Raw genomic sequence first — 24,511 nt, forward strand, 5'->3', positions numbered from 1 at the left:
CCTGCTGTGGTGCTGCAGATCCCTCCCCATCTGTACTGCTGTCCTCGCTCAGCTTTCAACCTTCCCAGGTTGGGTCAGTGACCGCATCGTCTACCACCTCTTCTTCCACTTCTTCACTCTGATCATCCTCTTGATTTGTTGACCCAACCACAACCTCAGTGATTGACAACTGTTTTTCATCCTCTTCATCAACCTCTTGAGACAGTAATTGTGGTTGACTCATTGGCAACTGTGTCTCATCATCATCCACCTTATTAAACACGATTGCCGTTCCCCATGTCATGTTCTTGTGACTGTGTATGCTTAAGAGGTTGGGAATCAGGGCAGAAGATCTCATGTCCCTCTTTAAGCATGCTTGGTGAGAGGGCCAAATCACGTAATGGCAATAAAAACAGGTCCTCGGAACATCCGAGTGTGGGATCAATTGTTTGTCCAGACTGCAAATTGTGGGAGGAAGGAGGATCAGAGTGAGGATTGTGTTGACCAGACTTCTAGCTACTGAGACTGGACTTGGTGGAAGACAGGGTGGTGCTTAACCGACTGGAAGCATTATCTGCTGCAATCCAACCGACCACCTGGTTGCACTGGGCTGACTTCATGAGTGGTGTCCTGCGCTGCCCTGCAGACTGGGACAGGAAGCTAGGTATCGTGGATGATTGTTTTTCTTGTGCTCTGGCAGCAGGCACAGTTTCTCTGCGCCCAGTGCCATGGCCTCTACGTGCACCATCAGCATCATGCGGGCACTTCCCCGTCCCTTACTGCTCGCCTTCTTCATTTTAGCCACGCGCAACACCACGGGTACCAGATAGGTGACAACGAGCACCCTGGGATGCCTGCTGTGGTTGGTCTTCCTCCTCCTCAAAGCCACATTCCTCCTCTGACTCCTCTTCTTCAGACTCCTCTTCCAGCGTTGCCGCAGGTCCAGCAAGCGATGCTGATAAGGCTGTTTCTGGTGGTGATGGTGACTACAACTCTTCCTCTTCGCGCTCATCTACGGCCTGATCCAGCACTCTTCGCAGGGCACACTCCAGGAAGAAAACAAATGGGATGATGTCGCTGATGGTGCCTTCGGTGCGACTGACTAGGTTTGTCACCTCCTCAAAAGGACGCATGAGCCTACAGGCATTGTGCATGAGCGTCCAGTAACGTGGCTGACGCTGTAGGCCTGACACACACGCTTGCAGCCAAGTAACTGCAATTATATTACAGTCAAAATAGCTGTTTTTTTTTTTAAATGTAATCTACTTTGACACCAGATATGAGTGGTGTCACTGTTCACTGGCAGTAGTTGGTACAGTACACGCTGGCGCTAAAGGCCTGACACACACGCTTGCAGGCAACTAACTGCAATTATATTACAGTCCAAAAAGTTTTTTTTTTTAATGTAATCTACTGTCTGTGACACCAGATATGAGTGGCACTGGTGTCACTGTGCACTGGCAGTAGTTGGCACAGTACACACTGATGCTGTAGGCCTGACACACATGCTTGCACCTAAATAACTGCCATTATATTTCAGTCAAAATTGCTTATATTTTTTTTTTATGTAATCTACTTTGACACCAGATATGAGTGGTGTCACTGTGCACTGGCAGTAGTTGGCACAGTAAACGCTGACGCTAAAGGCCTGACACACACGCTTGCAGCCAGGTAACTGCAATTATATTACAGTCAAAATTGCATTTTTTTTATTTTATGTAATCTACTTTGACACCAGATATGAGTGGTGTCACTGTTCACTGGCAGTAGTTGGCACAGTACATGCTGACACTAATGGCCTGACACACGCTTGCAGGCAGCTAACTGCAATTATATTACAGTCAAAAAAGTTTTAGTTTTTTTCATGTAATCTACTGTAACACCAGATATGAGTGGCACTGTTCACTGGCAGTAGTTGGAACAGTACACGCTGCTGCTAAAGGCCTGACACACACGCGTGCAGGCAACTAACTGCAATTATATTACAGTCAAAAAAAGTTTTTTTTTTTTTTTAAATGCAAGCTACTGTGACACCAGATATGAATGGTGGCACTGGGCAAGTGGGCACAGTATATGCTGAGGGCCTGACACACACGCTGGCAGGCAACTGCAATTAGATTACAGAGGGAAAAAAAGCAGACTGATGTACTAGCCCTAAAAAGTGCTTTTTGGGGTGCTGTCAGGACGCTGTCCTTACAGCAGATCAGATGAGTCTTTCAGGACTGCAATGGACACTGAATTCACTAGCCTAGCTATCGATTTCCCTATTAAATCAGCAGCAGCTACACTGTCCCTCCTCTCACTAAGACTGCAGCTTCCAAATTAATCTAAAATGGATGCTGTCCGGGAGGTGGGAGGCTCTGGGAGGGAGGGTCTGCTGCTGATTGGCTGGAATGTGTCTGCTGACTGTGATGTACAGGGTCAAAGTTTGCTCAATGATGACATATAGAGGGCGGACCGAACATCGCATATGTTCGCCCGCCGCGGCAAACGAGAACAAGCGATGTTTGCCGGGAACTCTTCGCCGGCGAATAGTTTGGGACATCTCTATAAATAAACCTTGCACTCACATTACCTCAATTCCTCCTATGAACAGGAGTCATCTTTGAACAGCTAGCGTCCAGGACAGGCAGGATGATGCAATGACATCTTTGTGTCAACAGCATGCGATCGCTGATGTGTGTGTACTGGCATCCTGTACGGCTGCCGTCTCAAAGAGGCTATGGCTTACAATATGGGGAATGTTAGGGTAAAGAGCCTGTGGCTTCCCTTCCTGCTGTACCATAGGGGCCACCGCATCCCCCAGCACAACCACTAGCTATGTCTCTGAGTCAATGACAGACACCTGATCATCTAATGGCTCATTACAATATAGTAAATTATCTATTTTCTAATAAGTCCTGTACCAATAGAAGACAGGTTTTCATTTAAACAATAAATGATCCTAGCCACAAGCAGCAAGCAGAGATCTTCATAACTAATATAAAGTGACATCTGACTTTTCACTTTAGAGTGGCATTCAATACATACAAATTCAAAACACATCTAATATATAAAGCTGAGTGTATGTGTGTGTATGTCCGCTAAAGGAATCCGCACCGTTGCATCACGAAATTTGGCACACAGGTGCATCAGGTGTCCAGGAAGGTTTTAGAGCAGGTCTCAGCTCTCTAGGATGTACAGTTCCTGAGATATTTCCAAAAAAATGCATTAGATAATAGAAGCCTGGTCACGTGACTCTTATCAGCCAATAGAAGCTCTCAGGTCCTTCAGCCTCCACATACAGTTTTACTTCAGGTTTCCCTAACAACCCAGCCATTTATCTTCACTGCTGTAGGAGAGCTTTAAAGGAAATCTGTCACCAGGATAATCGCTATTGTAGTAAAGCCATGGCCTAATAGCACTTAGTACCTTATTTCTAGATGTGCCTTTGTTCTAGTAATAGATGTTTTTATCCTCTGAAAATCCAGCTTATTTGGTATGCAAATGAGCCAGTAAGGTGTCACTCTTGCAGGAAGGAGCCCAGACACGCCCCCTGCCACAATGTGTCCACCCTCAAAATACTTAAAACCCCGCTCCCAGGTCCCGCTAAGCCACGCTCCTGATCCGCTTAGGCCACACACCCTCCACTCATGAGCCGACAGGGATTTAAAAAATGAATAGAGAATGAATGGGTCCGCACCTGTTCCGCATAATTGCGGAATGGATGCGGACCTATTTTACGGACGTGTGAATGGACCCTTAGAGTGAGCTACTCAAAAGGACACGCCCCCGATCCGGTTAGGCCATGCCGCCGCCCACTCCTGAACCAACGAGGATTGAAAAAATGAAGGTAAAAATCAATTTCTGTCAGCTACAGGGCTGGGAGGGTCGGTGACTTTCTCCCTGCAGCTCACACTCACTCACTTAGGCTCCAATACACTTAGGCTCCATTCAGACGTCTGTAGTGCATTGCGGATCCGCAATACACCCAGTCGGCACCCCCATAGAAATGCCTATTCTTGTCCGCAATTGCAAACAAGAATAGGACATGCTCTATTTTTTTCCGGAGCTTCAGACCGGAAGTTCGGGGCCGCGCTCTGGAAATGTGGATGCGGACAGCACCCTGTGTGCTGTCCGCATCTCTTCCGGCCCTATAGAGAATGAATGGGTCCAAAACCTGTTCCGCATAATCGCAGAATGGCTGCGGACCCATTCTACGGACGTGTGAATGGACCCTTAGAGTGAGCTGCTCAAAAGGACACACCCGCGATGCGGTAAGGCCATGCCCCCTCCCACTCCTCAGCCGACTGAGATTGAAAAAATGAAGTAAAAAAATCAATTTCTGTCAGCTGCAGAGGTGGGAGGGAGGGTGACTTTCTCCCTGCAGCTCACACTCAGACAGTACAGTGCTGCTGCCTTAGATTGAGCTGTTCAAAAGGACACGCCCCCGATCCAGTAAATGCCCCTGTTAAGGGGGCGGCCCCTGTTGAGATCACTGTCAAGGTGGTGGTATGCTGTGAAAGTCATTGTTAAAGGGGAAGGCTGCTGTAAAGGTCAAAGTTAAGGGGGTGGGCTGCTGTGGAGGTCCAATTTTAAGGGATGGGTCACTGTGGAGGGGGTCAGTGTTAAGGGGTGGGGGGCTGTGGAGGTCACTGTTTTGGGGGCGGGGTGCTGTAGATGTCACTGTTATAGTGGATAGTGTTGATATCTTTTAACGACACACACAAACATTAAATGAAATAGATTAAATCTACCCGAGCGAAACCGAGTCCTTCAGCTAGTCTAATATAAATTCAGAAATAAAGATGAAGAATCAAACTATTAAAAATGATGGGAATGTTTATACCTGAGTTCCTGTTCTTCTTTACTTAGGCCAAAACCATATTTTGAATGTATGTCTGAGCAAGAGAGGCTTTCCTCCAGAACACTAAAAAGACAATGCCATGAATGAATCTTAAATTCATTTTACATTGATATAAAATAGTTTTAAATATCTTCTTTAGCTCTCATCTACAGTACTTACCCAGTTTTCATAAACTTGCCCTCAGAGGGGATCAAGACATATCTGATTTTTTGGACTTGTATGTATCTCACCTAATTGTATAAATCAGAAAAATTTGTAAACTATGTTTAGTATGAGGACTTTTAGTTAACCAAATATCTAATCTATTGGTGACATTCATTCGCTGTACATGTAAAATAGATGTGTGCTTAGACAATATGTAATGCTCTAAGAAGCAGAGCCTGCCCTGTACACAACATTTATACAAATGATACCCACCTACAGTGGCTAAAATTGTGGATAACTCTAATTTTAGTCACTAGCAACTGCAGCATTTTTGTAATAAGACAAATGGAGGGTTGTTCCCACTGTCATCTGTTTGCAAAACCTGTAGGGTTAAAATGCTTGTAGGTAGGGACAGACACGGACATGAGTCCTAACCTAGAACCCAGACCGCTTTCCGTACCTACTTGCAGTGCCAACCCCAGGGAGCAAGACCACAACTGGTCGACAATCCCTATGCTACTAAGGTGCCGAGACAAACAGTTAGTGACAAACGACACAAAGACCTAAATGAGTAATAATCGGGAGGAAAATGCAGTACAAAATGAGAGACAGAGAGTGGTCAAAAAAACAGCCGAGGGCAGAACCAGACAGGATGCACAGTACAAATCACAAAAGAGAGAGAGAGTGGTGAAAGGACAAGCCTAGGTCAAAAACACATGTAAATCAAAATCAGCACAGGAACAAATACCAGGAACATAACTAGTGAACCCAAACAAGACTATCACTGGCACCGGTGTATGGCCAGAAAAGAGTTTAAAAAGGGCATAGAATCCCTGGATCAGCACCTGATAGGTGCTCCTTTAGTTACAAATCGAGATGAGCGAATTTTTCACAAATTAGATTTGCCGGTTCACAGAATTTGTTTAAAAAAATTTGGTTCAATCCGAAAATATTTGCAGCAAATCGAGTTAAAAACTGCTTTTTCCTGGCTGCATAAAGCCTGTATAGTGGTGTAGAACACTGTGCCTTGCAGTAACACACATAGGGAGCCTGCTTTGGTAGTGAAATAATACTATGACTGACCTTCAGATTTATTGCAAATCGAATTTTTCATCTCTAGTGTAAAGTAATTATCATGGCAGCATCCTCACACAGTTTTCTAAACTTAAAAATAAAGTTATGGCTCTCAAATAGGGATAATCCCATGATTGTTCGGGTTCGCCGGGTTCGGCTGAACTTCGGGTCAAAGTTTGGGTTCGGTACCGAACTTTATCCAAACTCGAACCCAAACTGAAACCCCATTGAAGTCAATGGGGACTTGAACTTTGGTGCACTAAAATGGCTGTAAAATAGTCGTAGTAAGAGCTACAGGGCTGAAAAAGGAAGCAAAATGGGGGTAAGAGCAGGATAGTTGTCCTGCAAACAAATGTGATAAGGAAATGACTTAAAATAACATAGAATATAAAAATATAATAATAATAATCTTAAACTAGGAGGTGGAGGTCAAAGTAGAGTAGGAGGTGGAAGCGGGAGTGGAGGGGGAGGAGATAGCCAACACAGTTTTTGTTGGCTTTTTATTTTTATTTTTTCCCTTTATTTATTTATTTATTTTTTATATATATTTTTTTATAAATTTGGCAAGACCCCTAAACTTTGGGAAATAGAAAAGAGAATGCAAAGAGAAAGTGCGCTGGAGTATAACAATGACTGGGTGAGGCTGGTATACTTGTCTACTCAGCACAAGGTACGAACAAGTCCTGTGGGATCCATGCCTATTTCATTTTAATGAATGTGAGCTTTTCCACGTTGGCTGTGGACAGGCGGCTGGGTTTGCCAGTGATTACCCCCCTTGTTGTGCTAAACACACGTTCGGACAATACACTTGCTTCAGGGCAGGCCAGTACCTCCAAGGCGTAAAGGGCAAACTCAGGCCATGTGCCCAATTTGGAGACCCAGAAGTTCAATGGGGCAGACCCATAATTCAGTATGTGTAGAAATGTGCACACATACTGTTCCACCAGGTTGCTGAAATGCTGCCTCCTGCTAAGACGTTTCGTATCAGCTGGTCGTGCTGGTTGTTGTGGCGTGCTGACAAAGCTTTTCCACAATTCAGCCATGCTAACACTCCCTTCTGAAGTTCTGGTGATGCCCCAGCTGTGTTGGCAACTTCTTCTTCCTCCTCCTCTACCTTTGCCTTGTGCTTCCACTGAGCCCCCGCTGTCTGGTGTGAATGCCATCAGCTTCGCGTCTACCAGCGTGTGCATGTACTCACGCATCTTCCGATCACGATCCAGTGACGGAATAAGGACAGCACATTATCCTTGTAGCGGGTATCCAGCAGGGTGGCCACCCGGTAATCAGCACTGGTTAGAAAATGGGCAACTTGGCGGTCATTGCACAGGCACTGCAGCATGTAGTCGCTCATGTGTGTCAGACTGCCCATTGGCAATGACAAGGTGTCCTCTGTGGGAGGTGTATGATCTGTGTCCATGCTCTATTGATACCCATAAGCTGCTTCTGGTGCCACCCTGCTGTATACACGGTTCCTCCTCATTATCCGCCTCCTCCTCATCCTGAAGAACTGTGCCATGGCTGGACAATTGTGTACCTGACCTCTGTTGGTGCCGGAACCCACCCTCCGAGCCACTTGTGACTGACTAGCCTGATAACCCTGGAAATGATCCCTCTTCCACCTCATCTTCCTCCTGTGCCACATCCTCTTCCATCATCGGCCTAAGTGTTTTTTTAAGGAGACATAGAAGTAGGATAGTAACGCTAAGGACTGCGTCATCGGCACTGGCCATGTTGGTGGAGTACTTGAAACAGCGCATGGAGGCCCACTCGTTGGTGGTGAAGTGTGCTGTTCCGCAGAGCGACTCACCCATCGCCTGCTTGTACTGCTCGCATAGTCTCTCCAGCATGTGCAAGGTGGAGTTCCACCTTGTGGGTACGTCGCATATGAGGTGGTGAGCGGGAAGGCCTAAGTTACGCTGCAGCACAGACTAGAGAGCAGGCACTTTCTGCAGCAGCTCTGACATATTGGGGTAATTTTTCAGGAACCTCTACACCACCTAATTCAGCACATGTGCCAGGCAAGGGATGTGCAACAAACCGGCTAGCCCCAGAGCTGCTATGAGATTTTGTCCGTTATCGCACTCCACCAGGCCAGGCATGAGGCTCAACAACATCAACAACTCATCGGTCTGTTGTTTCATGCCTGTCCACAGCTCCTGCACAGTGTGGGGTTTTTCCCCCAAACAGATGAGTTTCAAAACAGCCTGATGTCATTTCCCCCTGGCTGTGCTGAAGTTGGTGGTGAAGGTGTTACGCTGACCGGATGAGGAGGTGGTAGAGGAGGAAGCAGAGTAGGAGGAGGCAACAGGAGGCAACGAGAAATGTCCTGCAATTTTTGGTGGCAGTAGGACATGCACCAAACTGCCATGCGCATCAGGCCCAGCCGCCACTGCATTTACCCAGTGTGCAGTTAGGGAGATATAAAGTCCCTGCCCGTTCACACCTGATTTTGTCCTCCACTTGGTGGTGCAGGGCGGCTATGGCTCACCTGGAAACGTAGTGGTGGCTGGGAACCACGTACTGTGGGACAGCCACCGCTATAAGGTTTAAAAAAGTCTCTGTCCCCACCAATCGAAATGACAACATTTCAAAGGCCAGGAATTTTGAAATGCTGTCTTTCAGGTCCAGGGATCGCGTGTCAGCACATTGTCTAAAGCACTGTCACGCCAGGCTTTGGTGTGCTCAGTCCCTGGGTGTGGTGGGCAGTGGCAGGCATACTGGCTAAGGGATGGCCACTCTGCTTTTTCACCCTGCTCCCTCTTTTGCTGCCACCTTTTCCTCTGAACTGCACACGTCTCTCTCATGATCTTGATTCCATGTGGGGTCTAGGACCTCATCATCCTCCACATTATCTTCCACCCACTCTTCACCCCTGCCCTCCTTGCTGGTCTACACATGGCAGAATGCCGCAGCAGCTGGCACCTGTGTTTCGTCATCGTCATCATCAGATACGTGCTGCGGTGGTCCTCCCATGTCCACCTACCGAAACATAAGTGGTTGGGCATCAGTGCACTTAATCTCTTCCACTTCTGGGCAGGGCTAGGTGGATGGCCCACAAAAACCGCGCCAGCTGAGTCATCAAAAAGCATAAGAACCTGCTGCATGACTTGGGACTCAGACTGCTTTGCTGATTTGCAAGGGGGTGAGGTGAAAGACAGATTCCCATGGACTGCAGGTGCCAACTCTGCGTTTTTAAGGGGGACAATGGGAGACAATGTAAAGGAACTGGAGGCACTGTCAGCCATCCAATCTACTACCGCCTCTACTTGTTCTGGCTTCACCATTCGTACACCGGTATTCGGGCCTACAAAATGATGCTGAACGTCCGGTCGCCTACGTGCGCCTGAGAAAGGTGTTTCATTTGGGTGTGTAGCTGGCACAGATCAACCACGTCCTCTCCCTGCAACAGGAGCTCCACCAGCAACAACATGACCAGTGCCACGTCCCTTATTTGATGCTCTCCTCATTCATTGAGGTCACCCACTGAATCAGACATATTAACTATATTAATTTCCCTGTCATGTATGCATTGCAGGTGTACCTCACACCAAAAATGGGAATATGTCACCCACTGAACTAACAGACAGATTAACTATATTAATTTGCCTGTCACATATGCAGTGCCTGTGTATCTCACACCAAGAATGGAAATATGTCACCAGCCAAACTAACAGTCAGATTTACTATATTAATTTCCCTGTCAAGTATAAAGTGCACGTGTATCTCACACCAAAAATGGGTATATGTCACCCATTGAACTAACAGATGGATTAACTACAGACGTGGACAAAATTGTTGGTACCCTTTGGTCAATGAAAGAAAAAGTCACAATGGTCACAGAAATAACTTTAATCTGACAAAAGTAATAATAAATTAAAATTCTATAAATGTTAACCAATGAAAGTCAGACATTGTTTTTCAACCATGCTTCAACAGAATTATGTAAAAAAATAAACTCATGAAACAGGCATGGACAAAAATGATGGTACCCCTAGAAAACACAGAACATAATGTGACCAAAGGGACATGTTAATTCAAGGTGTGTCCACTAATTAGCATCACAGGTGTCTACAACCTTGTAATCAGCCATTGGGCCTATATATATGGCTCCAGGTAATCACTGTGTTGTTTGGTGATATGGTGTGTACCACACTCGACATGGACCAGAGGAAGCAAAGGAAAGAGCTGTCTCAAGAGATCAGAAAGAAAATTATAGACAAGCATGTTAAAGGTAAAGGCTATAAGACCATCTCCAAGCAACTAGATGTTCCTGTGAGTACAGTTGCACATATTATTCATAAGTTTAAGATCCATGGGACTGTAGCCAACCTCCCTGGACGTGGCCGCAGGAGGAAAATTGATGACAAATCTAAGAGACGGATAATCCGAATGGTAACAAAAGAGCCTAGAAAGACTTCTAAAGAGATTCAAGGTGAACTTCATGCTCAAGGAACATCAGTGTCAGATCGCACCATCCGTCGTTGTTTGAGCCAAAGTGGACTACATGGGAGACGACCAAGGAGGACACCATTGTTGAAAACGAATCATAAAAAAGCAAGACTGGAATATGCCAAACTACATGTTGACAAGCCACAAAGCTTCTGGGAGAATGTCCTGTGGACAGATGAGACAAAAATCGAAGTTTTTGCCAAGGCACATCAGCTGTATGTTCACAGACGAAAAAATGAAGCATATCAAGAAAAGAACACTGTCCCTACTGTGAAACATGGAGGAGGCTCTGTTATGTTCTGGGGCTGCTTTGCTGCGTCTGGCACAGGGTGTCTTGAATCTGTGCAGGGTACAATGAAATCTCAAGACTATCAAGGAATTCTAGAGAGAAATGTACTAGCCAGTGTCAGAAAGCTTGGTCTCAGTCGCAGGTCATGGGTCTTGCAACAGGACAATGACCCAAAACACACCGCTAAAAACACCCAAGAATGGCTAAGAGGAAAAAATTGGACTATTCTAAAGTGGCCTTCTATGAGCCCTGACCTCAATCCTATTGAGCATCTTTGGAAGGAGCTGAAACATGCAGTCTGGAAAAGGCACCCTTCAAACCGGACACAACTGGAGCAGTTTGCTCATGAGGAGTGGGCCAAAATACCTGCTGAGAGGTGCAGATGTCTCATTGACAGTTACAGGAAGCGTTTGATTGCAGTGATTGCCTCAAAAGGTTGCGCAACAAAATATTAAGTTAGGGGTACCATCATTTTTGTCCATGCCTGTTTCATGAGTTTATTTTTTTACATAATTCTGTTGAAGCATGGTTGAAAAACAATGTCTGACTTTCATTGGTTAACATTTATAGAATTTTAATTTATTATTACTTTTGTCAGATTAAAGTTATTTCTGTGACCATTGTGACTTTTTCTTTCATTGACCAAAGGGTACCAACAATTTTGTCCACGTCTGTATTACATTTTTGTGTCAGGGTTACAAAAAAGGTGCATTGCACCCACAAAAAAATCACTATAGGTCACCCACAGAATTAATAGTCAGATTAATTATAATATTTCTGTGTCAGGGGTGCAAATCTGGTGTATTGCACTCACACAAAATCATTATAGGCCACCCACAAAACAAATAGCCAGATTCCTAACACTCTCCTTTGCTTCAACTGCCTGCTTCCTGTCCCTGCACTACTCACAGCTGATGGGCAGTGCTACACGTGATGCAGCTTGTATAGAGGCTGGGTCACATGATGCACATGCCAATCGCAGCCATGCCATTACTAGCCATGGCTGTGACCGCTTCTAAGTGCCCATAGCTTAAAAGCTTGTTGATTGTCTGCCCTGCAGCCTTTCAAAAGCTTTATTAAATGCCAGAACACCGAACTCGAGTTTTCCAGCAAAGTTTGGGTTCGGGTATGGGTACTAGAACTCTCAAAGTTCGATACGGATCCGAACTTGACAGTTTGGGTTTGCTCAACATTACTCTCAAATTATAATTTTTTAAAGAAGGTGTACTGCACACAGAATAAAATGGATGTGTGTGCAGCTTGTTGAATGGCACAAAAATGCTAAATCAATTGTGGAGTTACAGTTTTTTTTTTATATATTCCCTCCTCCCACCAGAAAGAGTCTCTAAAAGTTAATCAACAAATACATGCCCCAAAATAGCACCAGTAAAAATTGCAACTCATCTGGCAACAAATCAAGTTTGTCACAATGTCTTTGATGGAAAAATAAAAAAAGTTATGGGTCTTAGACTCTGAGAATATGAAAAGAGGTTGTCCAATCTGGACATTTATAAGTTATTGATATGCCATAAATTTCCAGATGGACAGCCCCTTTATGATCCAAACATCCAAAGATCCAAGATCCAAACATAATCCAAAGATCCAAGATCCAAACATGCCTGGTTGGTAAGGGTTTAATGAATGCAATATATTGTGGACAGTAAACATTGTAATGAACATTGCTATTGATACTGCACACAACACCTACCTTGCCTTCTGGCTCCATTATAGATTTGTGTATGACTGAATTGCCATCACTTATATTCGGGTACCCAGATTTCATTGTTCTTTTAAGTCTGACCTGAATCACCAACTTCTTCAAGTAGTATTTATGTTCTCCCTGCAGAAAGATTATAGAACTGATAGACATGGGGAGTCTCAAGGTGGAAAACTGCTATTGATCCAGATACTGAATGGTAATGTAAGCCTGGAGAACAGTTGGGCATAGGGCAGTCATGATGGCTCTTTGCTAGAAGCATGGGTGTAAGTACCAGGGTAACAGTCATAGCAACTGCTATGGGGCCCAACAAGTAAGGGGGGCAATCTCCACTCAAAAGGTGTAGTTAGTGTTGCAATATGTGTAAGATGTCATAGAAAAGTTAATGAAATTCAGATTACCCAGTGGTTGATACCTTTCAATGCCTAACTGAAAAGATTATGGCAAAATTGCAAGCTTTCAAGACTATTCAGTCCTCTTTAAGGACAGTATCTGAAGATTTACATATTTTTGCACCAAAGTAAATAATAATTAGATATAGCAGATGAAACTACTGTAAGTAATGTAAATAAGTTATAAGTGATGTAAAGCAGATCAGTATGAGTGGAGGAGGAAACAAACAGTTGTAGCAGTAATTGATTATAGCAATTATAGATGAGGAGTGTGGAAGTTTTATTGTCCTCTGATAGATATTTAATCCATTAATCCAAGAGGTCTGAGGGGCACATTCCTTAAGAGATATAGAAAGACATAAATCCATGAGACACATTGATTCCTGATCTTAGTGTATCAAAGGTGGTCATGAGTTTTGTGATAAATAGGCCTACCTTGTACTTTCTAATAACTGTGTATGATTTTATGAATATTTAATATGAGTCTGTATACTTTGATGCCACCAGTGTGCAATATTGTCTTTAAGAAATAAGACCCTTATGGTCACTCAGACTAAAACCGGTGTGGGGTAAATATGAATGCCCTACGATAGTTCTGATAGACTCAATGCAAAAAGTTTAGCCACTGGCAGTGAAGATTCCTGTTGTAATCAAATTAACAATACTGTACAATATGTCTGGCATGGTGAGATTGGGGAATATGTTACTGGGAACAGGAATAAACATTACATGCTGTAATCCTTTTGCCACCTGCAAAAATGTATCCTGTCTCTGCACCCTAGTCCACTGAAATGACAATCAAGCCTGTCAACTTTACCAGGAATCTGAGTTAATATATCATAAATAATAACTTGTTCCTGATAAAACCTATAGATTAATAACTTGCTTATTCACATTCAGCACAATGTATGTGTTGCAGAGAGACCACACACCAATACTTGCTGGCTGGCATTCCCACTTATTGAGGTTCTCACATTCTGAGACCCATATACATATTTGGTGTCAAAATGGATGGCAGGATGAAATATGAGTTATGAAAACATGTTGGCACCCCTATATCTACAAAAGCAGATGGGAGACATAGTTTTTAATATTTCATAGCTGCCAGTTGGATGGAGAGGTGAAGTCCACATGTCTAATGAGCGCATTCCCAGAAGTATGGGCAAAGAATGGGAGGGGGTAGCCCTCTCATCTCAACCCTCTTCTGTTGGTGAATAAAATTAGGCATTTTGGACTTACTGTATCTTTGACAAAATTTTGGGATCAGATTGGCATTGTGTTATGTTCTGCGTTCTCTCTATTCACAGACCTTAAAAAAAAGGACTTTACCAAGCCAAGTATAAGAACCTTTCTGTTTTAATTATTTTATTTTTGTCACTGTTTTACACACCTCTATGTATATGTGCTAATTCTTGATTTTTGTAACAAAGTTATGTAATTATACATGTTTGTACATTAAAGTTAAAACTTTAATGGTTTGATTTGTAGCCTATGATTAAGTCAGTTAACTTCAGTTTAAGTATGGAAGTGTAGATTGTGTTACCGTGTATCTGCTATTAGTGTGGCTGTGTGCCTGCTTGCAAGTGGGGGATTGTTGGGATTTCTACAGGCCCGTAGAATTTTATAGATTGTCGGGTATTTATTTCATATAAGAAATGAAATTATAAAAATTATGATTTCATATTTTTATGAAAAATAAAAAAATAAAATGGAAAATTTAATTGGCGGACATATAAACGCCAGTTCTTTTATTGATGAGATCTAAAGTTAATTTGTGCAGCTAATGAACAGGGCGCAATTAATTATACAAAATATAATTTATTATAAATACAAGCAGTACAAATGGCATACAAATGAATACAAAGATAATATCAAAATTGACCATAAGATGGTGCTCCACCGTTTACAGGCTGACTTAAGTACAATACAATACTACTTTTTCCTTTTATCAAATTATTACCGATTAATATACTGGTAATCAAAATATTATAATGCAACAACAAAAAAACAATAGAAATGAATCTGTGGAAAATCCCTTATGCTCAATCAGAGAATATGTCAGTAAGAGACACCTTATAAATACGCCCGTTGACCTAACTGCGGATAATAAAATCCGATCAGAGATTCCACTCTGATAGCAATATTACAGGAATTCTAATGATGTGCACGTTCATTAAAATTTCCCGTAAAATTAATGTTAACACTATTGACCCACTAATAATGGGGTCTCAACTATATGCCAATTGGAGCGATTTATAATTACTGCAAATAAAATAGATTATACATTACCCCTGGCTTTGGGATAAAGAGCTTTTAGAAGGGATCCAGCTTTCCAAGATTCAGATCTATCCCGTCCTGTGGTACGTTCCTGACGTGTGAAGTGATGCTGATGAATGAATTCCCAAGTGTTCTCCCTGAAGAAGTGATGTTTGGCTCAAGTCCTCTTTGTCTCAAGTGATTTTTTAAGTGATCTCCCTTTCTCTCCCAAAAACTGGATTAGATATCCTCATCCTTATCTATGCCCACCCCCTCTTGGATTAGGGATTTCCAATTAGATAAGGTGGGTGTTACGTATGGTAATCATGGGGATGATGTCATTTAATTGGCATTCCTTCTGCCCATCTACCACTTGATGGCACTGTTGTATCATATAGCAATTTTAAGATATTTTAGGAATTAACACATATATATGGTTTTATTACACCACTTAAACTTTCACCTTGTCCACCCTAAATCAATTAGGAGGGATTATTCTGTGACACTTTAGAATCACTTTCCCAGACATCATGGATCCATTTTGACAGTTAACAGACCATCTTATTTATGGTCAGATAAGAGAACCATAAACTTTTAGCTTTTGTCCTGGTCTGTATACACCTCATTGTCACAGCTATTGAGTAATGATGTTTGAAATAACATCAGCTCCTCTGAATAGACCCTTTTTAAGAGAAAAAAATAAACAACTTACTATATTTCCTCAGTGAGATACAATACAAAAAGATACATTAATAATGTTTGGTTATAATACATCAATATTGCATAGTATATATGAATCATTAACAAGTTCAAACGCTAAATAAATGCACACAGGAATATATATATATATATATATATATATATATATATATGCACGAAAAGATACCCATTCCGCACCAGATGTGTTTTATGGACGTCTCTTATCAGATCATGGTTTAGCCATGAAACACCCATTGTTCCTCAGACTGATATGTTTAGAGAAACCAGTGTTTTTAAGCAATAACCTCTCTTGACCCCGGTAGTTGAGACAGTTTATGTGAGACCCATTACATTATCTTTAGATACCACATCTGTTGGCAATAACTTTTAAAACAATATACATTGTATGCCAGTGACCATCATGATCTTCTCTGGCTTATTCCAACAGAGAGTTTGGCCTCTTAAAGGTAATGTGAATCTCCATTTTGGTTCTAATATTGTCAGACCTTAATGTGCAGATATAAATATGCCCGACAAGATGGTGGCAGTGTGTTTTGGGGTGCATAAAAGGCTGTTAAATCTGTGACCTACGTGTTGGGGAGTGTAAGACTGAGTGTGTGAAATAGATCAACCCTTGGCAGTTGCACCCGGATAACATGACAGGGCAGTTGTGACCATGACAAGCTTGTACTCCTGTCCTTCTGAGATTTGATGTCTGTAAAAATGGTCAAAAGCATAGAAGAATGAACTTGCCACATAATAAAAAAAAGGAAATATCTGCCTATACTGAAACAGTTTTGCAGCCATGACCACAACATCACCAACATACAATTCTTTATATTAAAAGGGAATGACAGGAGTGTCTGCGAGTACAAGCTCATGACCACCTTTGACACACTCAGATCAGGAATGAATGTGTCTCATGAATTGATGTCCTTCTACATCTCTTAAGAAATGTGCTCCTCAGACCTGTTGGGTTCATCGCATCAATATATCGGATGCCTATTTGAGGACAATAAAACTTTCACACGCTTTATCAATAATTGCCACAACAATTTGCTGCTCGGGCTGTTTGTTTCCCCATCCACTCATATTGATTTGCTTTACATCACTTTTCTCAACTATCTCATTGTTCCTGTGCACTTTGGTATAAACATTTGTGAATTTTCAGATACTGTCTTGGAGGAAGAGGCCTTAGTAGTCTCGAAAGTTTGCAATTGTGTCATCATCTTTTCAGTTAACAGGTATCAACCACTGAGGAATCAAAACATTTTTTTAGTAGGGGTTGCAAAAGCAGTTTGTCTAATGGAGGGAAATAAAGGAGTTAATTACTATGTAAAGTTATTCATGTTTTTTTTTTTTTTATCGTGCTCCTGTGGGTATTTGGCGACTATCAAATATGTTATATATTGGAGTCTTAGACATAATTTATTGGTTGTCAATATTGGAGAATTCCAATCATAATGGCAGTGAACTTGGGCTTCTCTAAGTGTTAGACTCTGGGTAGCAAGAGTAATTTAAGGGTGTTGCTTTGTTTAAATGAATTTAAAAAATAGTTTTTTTGTTTTTTCTTTGCTATATTCATATCTCTACAATAGTAGTTAGGTGGCGTGTTTAGCAACACCCTTGCTTCTTGGGCTAAAATGTGCAGCAAAACATGTGCATTGCTTCTCTTTGTTTTAATAACATATACCTATTACTATTTGATAACTGGCAATAACGTGTACTCACAGTTGTTTGTAGCAAGACTGTGTCAGCAACTGCCAAATTACATGGGACACAGTGACACCAAACATCCAGCTCTGGCTTCCAATAAAAGAGCAATTTAAGGAGTCCTATAGAAATGATGTAAAACAAAATACAAAGAGCTTTTTTCCACCACTCCGATTTGTATCCAAATATAGCCTACAAAAAAGAATACAATATTAAAATAATATTGGATTGGTCTAAAACCCAAATTAGCATCTATATTTAAACATTTCATACTTATGCCACACATATACACACATACAAAGAATTCTACAAAAATAATACAAGGATTAACATTTGCAGGAAAAAAAAAATATATACAAAGGAATAGTCACCCAAATTGCATTGAAAAATTGTGTTCTAGAGGTGGTAATGGTCGTGTCTACTATGCATAATGTATGAAGGAACTATAAATCTATCAAAGAAAATCAGGCATTTTCGAAGATGTTGCTGTTAGAAATGTTTCACTACATATAATTAGTTAGGCCACTAATTATTGTTTGAAAAGCTGCCTGATTATGTGTTATTTCTAATAATATTTATTTAATATCATGTGTGTCCTGACGATGGATGAAACACTATGCAAATTCATTTTTTAAAGCTTTATATCTGTTTTAAGAAAAAAAAATACACAAAAATTGCTACTTTTGTGGTTTTTATGCCACTCACGCCACTTACTCATATCTTACTCCACTACACTTTGGTCTAAGACTATTGTGAAAAATGCTGGTCGAAGTAAGTTTGCCCCTTTAACTGCCGCCAGTAATTATGGATGACAATGAGTGGTGGAAGAATGAGGGGAGCAGCAAGGTAAGTATATTAAAAGGTTTATTATTTTACTATTTTAAAATAGTGTTAAGTCTGTAATAAATCTTTTTTGATATTGTATAGTGAATTACCAGTGCAAGAAAAAGGGGGTCAGTCAGCTTCAATGGCTAGAAACACGGAAAAAATAAAAAAAAATAAAAGAAATATATATATATAAAATGCAACAGCTCTCTGCAAACCAAATAAAGTACAATAATGCCATAATTATAGAAAATATTCTGGTGCTAATACTACTGTTATTCTTGGCAAATACATTTTGTACAAAATTATTTGGGCCCGTCTGCCAAACGTCAGAGCGATCTCTGCAAGACGGGATCCTAACACTAAATACAGTACTACCTGTTATACTGATACCTGCATTCCCTGGATATAATGGAGGCCATTATGGCACCAAAATTGGTAAAAGGCAGAGTGGACCCAGCATGCATGCGGATAAGTCCTGTTGGTCTTGCACTCCTGACCAGCCTGTCTGCCCCATAGACTGATTTTAATTAGTGTAAGTATAAAGCTGTAGTCTGCTCTCCATGCACTCATTGGAAGCCTTTTAGCACCAGAAGAGGTATATAGCAGGCTTAGCATGCATGTTGGGACCTGTAATCCCTGGATTTAATGGAGGATTTAATGGAGGCCATTATGGCATCAAAAATGGTAAAAGGCAGAGTGGACCCAGCATGCATGTGGAACCTGCACTCCCTGAATTTTATGGTGGCCGTTATGGCGTCTTACAGAGATTGCCTTAACATTTGTCAGACAGGCCCAAATAATTTTGTACAAAATGTATTTGCCAAGAATCTCAAATTTACTAATAAGCATAGCATTAGCACCAGAATATTTTCTATAACTGGCATTATTGTACTTTATTTGGTTTGCAGAGTGCTGTTGAATTGTATATTTTTTTTTTCTTCGTGTTTCTAGCCATGGAAGCTGACTGACCACCTTTTTCTTGCACTGGTAATTCACTATACAATATCAAATAATATTTATTACAGATGTAACACTATTTTTAAATAGCAAAATAATAAACCTATATAACTATGGCATTATTGCACTTTATTTGGTTTGCAGAGTGCTGTTTCATTGTATATTTTTTCCCCTAGTGAATTACCAGTGTATATTAAAGGGAACCTGTCATAAGCTTTATGCTGACCTCACTGAGGGCAGCATAAAATAGTGACAGAAATGCTGATTTAAGCGGTGTGCCACTCATGAGCTAAAAGTAAGTGGTTGCTGAGAACCAGCTTTATAATCATTACAGCACAAACCTTTAAAAGAGTCAAATCTACTTGAGAAGAGTCCTGGCTATTCATAATCTCCTGCACTCTCACCCATCTGCTGATATTTGGCAGCTCTCTCCTAGAGAGAAAGCGAGAAAACTAGGTAGAAGACTGTCAGTCATCAGCAGGTGGGCAGGAAGAGCTGGGGATCATGAATAATCAGGACTCTTCTCAGGTGGCCGTGACTCTTTTCCAGGCCTAGTCTGCAATGATTGTGATGTTGGTTCTCGGCAATCACTTAATTTTAACTTTTAAATGACAGACCGTTAAAATCAACTCACCTGTCTCTGCTTTATAATGCCGTTGGTATGGGCAGCATAAAGTTAATGACCGATTCCCTTTAACTACATTAATGAATTTAAGTTCTGTCTTGTGTGTTATTTTTCCTTTCAGGATTTTTCAGTTACACTGTATTTCATCTGTACTGTGCCTTGATCTTCTAACCAGTTATAAATATATTAGTTGTGCATCTCAATAAATTTGAATATCATCAAAAAGTTTACTTATTTCAGTAATTCAATTCAAAAAGTGAAAGTACATGTATCATATGGATTCATTACACACAGAGTGATCTATTTCAGTTGTTTATTTTGTTTAAACGATTGTTGACCCCAACGTTAGTATCTCAGAAAATTAGAATATTATATAAGACCAATTAAAAAAGATTTTTAAAACAGAAATGTTGGCCTAATTAAAAGAATGTGCTGTATATGGACCCAAAACTTGGTTGGGGCTCCTTTTCCAGCAACTACTGCAACAATGTAGCATTACATGATCAGCCTATGGAACTGCTGAAGTAGCCCAGGTTGCTTTGATAGTGGCTTTCAGCTCTTCATTGTTTGGTCTGGTGTCTCTCATCTTCTTCTTGACAATACCCCATAGATTATCTATGAGATTTAGGTCAAGAGAACTTGCTGGCCAATCAAGTGATACCGTAAACCAGGTATTGTACTTTTGGCAGTGTGGGCAGGTACCAAGTCACGCTGGAAAATGAAGTCTGCTCAACACCAGAAAGTTTGTCAGCAGAGGGAAGCATGAAGTCCTCTAGAATTTCCTAGTAGATGGATACGCTGACTTTAGATTTGATATAACACAGTGGACCAGCACCAACAGATGACATGACTTCCAAACCACTGACTGTGGAAACTTCACACTGGACCACAAGCAATTTGGATTGTGTGCCTCTCTACTCTTCCCCCAGACTCTAGAATTTTGATTTCCAAATGAAATGCAAAATTTACTTTCATCAGAAAACAGGACTTTGGCCCAGAAAAGATGCTTCTGGCTTTGTCTCTTGGTCATAAGTGGCTTGACTTAAGGAATGCAATAGTTATAGCCCAGGTCCTGGATACGTCTGTGCGTGGTGGCTATTAAAGCCCTGACTTAATTCACAGTCCGCAACTTGTGAATCTCCCTCAAATTCTTGAATGGCATTTTCTTAACAATCCTATCGAGGCTGCTGTTATTCCTGTTGCTTGTGCACCTTTTTCTACTACCCTTTTTGATTTGACTAAATTTTCCATTTATATGCTTGGATAAGGCACTCTGTGAACAGCCAGCTTTTTAGCAATGACCTTTTGTGACCTACCTGCCTTGTGGAGGGTGACTATCTTCTGAACCACTGTCAAGTCAGCAGTCTCCCCAATGATTGGGTAACCTACTGAACCAGACTGAGGGACCATTTAAAGTGCAGCTGAATTTTCAAAAGAAATTTGCCTAATGACTGAAGTGTACATCTTTTGTACAATCAGAACTGTGAAGGAATAGTCATGTTTGGGCTTCCCTAAAGTCTTTTTCAGTGACATTATTTCCTCCTTCAGCTGCACAACTAGATGCATTTCACTAAAAAGCAGTGGGTATCTCCCTGCTGTTGAATCTGCCAGTACTGTATGCAGTGACCTCACTTCTCTTACTTTCTATTATGTTTGTTTTCTTCTAGGGAGCTCAGAAAGCTGATAAAGATGGATAAAACACACATAAAAGCAAGAGGCTCCTGTGATGTTTAGAAGCAGTTTTATGAGACTTATCACCTCAGTTAGCTCTGACACGCCCCTCTGTCTCTCAGTCATCTTACGAGTCTCTATTACCAAAAATAGACTTGTGGACAGTGGACTGTGTTAGATGTTGTGATGAGCGACAGGGGCAATATTAAAATTTGCGACATTTCGCAAATATTTGGGCGAATATTCATCATAAATTCACAAATTCAAGATTATTTTCTTGATGGCGAAAATCGGCAATGTAATATGCACGTATTGCGCATGCAATACAGGTGTTGGTCACTTTTGCTACATTTTTCAAGCTGCTAGAAGTTTCCTGAGACTGGAGAAGATTGTTGGAACGGCAGAACATTACAATAGCTTTTTGTGAAGATAAAGTGCTCCAATATATTCGCGATTGCACAAATCGTCAATAAGTGCAACTTCACATTTTAGCAGGTCTGACTACATATTACTGATTGGTGGACTAAGTATTGTTGTGAACTTGTGACATCACAGCACTATGTCTGTAGCATGTATGTATGGAAAGCAGACCCTAACACCCTCCACTGGAACCTATTAGCTACACTATATAGTGATCTAACTTACACTGAGTATCTTCCACTAACTATCTGTATTATATATATATATATATAAGCTAACTAACTATCTAATGTAATGACACAGCAAAGCACAGAGCACAGCAATGACATTGCTGTCTCTCTCAGAACTGCAGAAAATGGCTGCTGGGGAGGTTCTTATATAGTAAGGGGTAGGCAACTTTCCTATTGGTTGCTAAGGATGTTGCAAAGCTCAGATCGTATTCAGCGATTTCTTAGCCCTTTTTTAAAGGCTGCAGAGCAGCCAATTAACAAGCGTTTAACTGTGTGCCCTTAGAAGCCATCACAGCCATGCCTACTAATGGCATGGATGTAATTGGCCAGTGCAGCATGTGACCCAGCCTCTATATAAGCTGGAGTCACGCAGCGCTGCACGTCACTCTGCTGTGCTTAGTGTAGGGATAGGATGCTGCTGCTGTGAGGGAGAGAATAGGACATAATCTTTAATCAGAAGTGCTTATTAACTCAGCGATCTACATAGATTTTGTTGTGTGGGTGCAGTGCACAATCTTTTTTACCCTGTGCTGAGCCCAGTGACAGAAAAAAATAACTTTTATCCGTCTGTTAGTTAGGTGGGCGGCGGTGGACATTTTATGCAAGCTCAGTGCAGCAGCACTGTAAATGTGCTTTTGTGACATTTAAATCCAAGCTTGAAATACTGCAAAAATAATTTGGTTTTAAAAAAAAAAAACACCCTTTTTTGGCAATATCCTACATCTGGTGCCTTTGCAGCATTACTCAGTGTGCAATTTAAGCTAAAAATGCAGCTATAATTTTCTGGGTTTAAAAACACACCCTTTTTGGGCAAAATACACAATTTTCCAACCCTTGCTGCATCTGCACGTGTGAAATTCAAGTGTTATATATATCTGTCATATTCTGTTAGTAAAAAAAAACACCCTTTTTGGGCAAAATACTTAATATTGCAGCCATTACTGCATCTGTGATTGCTAAAAACAAGTTTGAAATATTTCAAAACCTTTCTGGCTTTGAAAAAAGCTAAAGCTTTTGGCAATAAACTTCATCTTGGGCCTTTGCCGCATTAGTCAGTGTCCAATTTAAGCTAGAAATCCAGGTATAATTTCCTGGGTTTTAAAAAACACCCTTTTTGGGCAACATACGCAATTTTACAACCCTTGCTGCATCTGCACGTGTGAAATTTAAGCGTTAAATACTGTTATCATATTCTGTTAGTAAAAAAATAACACCCTTTTTGGGCCAAATACTTAATATTGCAGCCTTTGCTGGATATGTCATTGTGAGATACACCCTTTAGATACTGTGGTTCTATTCTGCTATTAATAAAACACCCATTTTGGGCAAAAAATCTTTAATTGCGGCATTGTCTGCATCTATACATGTGAGATACACCCTTTACATGCTGTGGTTCTATTCTGCTATTAATAAAACACCCATTTTGGGCAAAATTATTTAATTGCGGCCTAGCCTGCATCTGTACTTGTGAGATACATACTTTAGATACTGTGGTTCTATTCTGCTATTAGAAAAACACAAATTTTGGGCAAGTGAAAACTTAATTTTGCAGCCTTTGCTGCATATGTCATTGTGAGATACACCCTTTAGATAGTGTGGTTCTATTCTGCTTTTAATAAAACACCCATTTTGGGCAAAAATCTTTAATTGCAGCCTAGTCTGCATCTGTACGTGTGAGATCCACCCTTTACATACTGTGGTTCTATTCTGCTATTAGAAAAACACCTATTTTAAGCAAAAATCTTTAATTGCGGCCTAGGCTACATCTGTACGTGTGAGATACACACTTTAGATAGTGTGGTTCTATTCTGCTATTAAAAATACACCAATTTTGGGCAAAAAACTTAATTTTGTATCCTTTGCTGCATATGTCATTGTGAGATGCACCCTTTACATACTGTGGTTCTATTCTGCTATTAGAAAAACACCTATTTTAAGCAAAAATCTTTAATTGCGGCCTAGGCTACATCTGTACGTGTGAGATACACACTTTAGATAGTGTGGTTCTATTCTGCTATTAAAAATACACCAATTTTGGGCAAAAAACTTAATTTTGCATCCTTTGCTGCATATGTCATTGTGAGATGCACCCTTTAGATACTGTAGTTCTATACTGCTATTAATAAAACACCCTTTTTGAGCAAGATCCTAAATTTGAGAAATATGAGGAGAGCTTCAAAAAAGGGACGTGGCCCCGGTTGTGGTGCTGCTGGTGGAGCTCC

The 24,511-nt window shown here is 41.1% G+C and overlaps 1 protein-coding gene across 2 annotated transcripts in view; it reads right to left on the reverse strand.

Annotated features, from left to right (window-relative positions):
• The window catches only part of LOC122933689 (probable cation-transporting ATPase 13A4), a 322,029-nt gene that overhangs the window by 234,870 nt on the left and 62,648 nt on the right, over positions 1-24,511 (reverse strand). For both annotated transcript variants that reach the window (XM_044288647.1, XM_044288646.1), the window contains exons 2-5: positions 17,577-17,750; positions 12,490-12,621; positions 4,985-5,055; positions 4,808-4,888 (exon numbers count right to left, since the gene is read on the reverse strand). In XM_044288647.1, coding sequence (XP_044144582.1) covers positions 4,808-4,888; positions 4,985-5,055; positions 12,490-12,621; positions 17,577-17,750 — 458 coding nt within the window. The remainder of the gene's footprint in view (positions 1-4,807; positions 4,889-4,984; positions 5,056-12,489; positions 12,622-17,576; positions 17,751-24,511) is intronic.

This window comes from Bufo gargarizans, chromosome 4 (genome assembly GCF_014858855.1).
Source record: "Bufo gargarizans isolate SCDJY-AF-19 chromosome 4, ASM1485885v1, whole genome shotgun sequence".
Taxonomy (NCBI): Eukaryota; Metazoa; Chordata; class Amphibia; order Anura; family Bufonidae; genus Bufo; species Bufo gargarizans.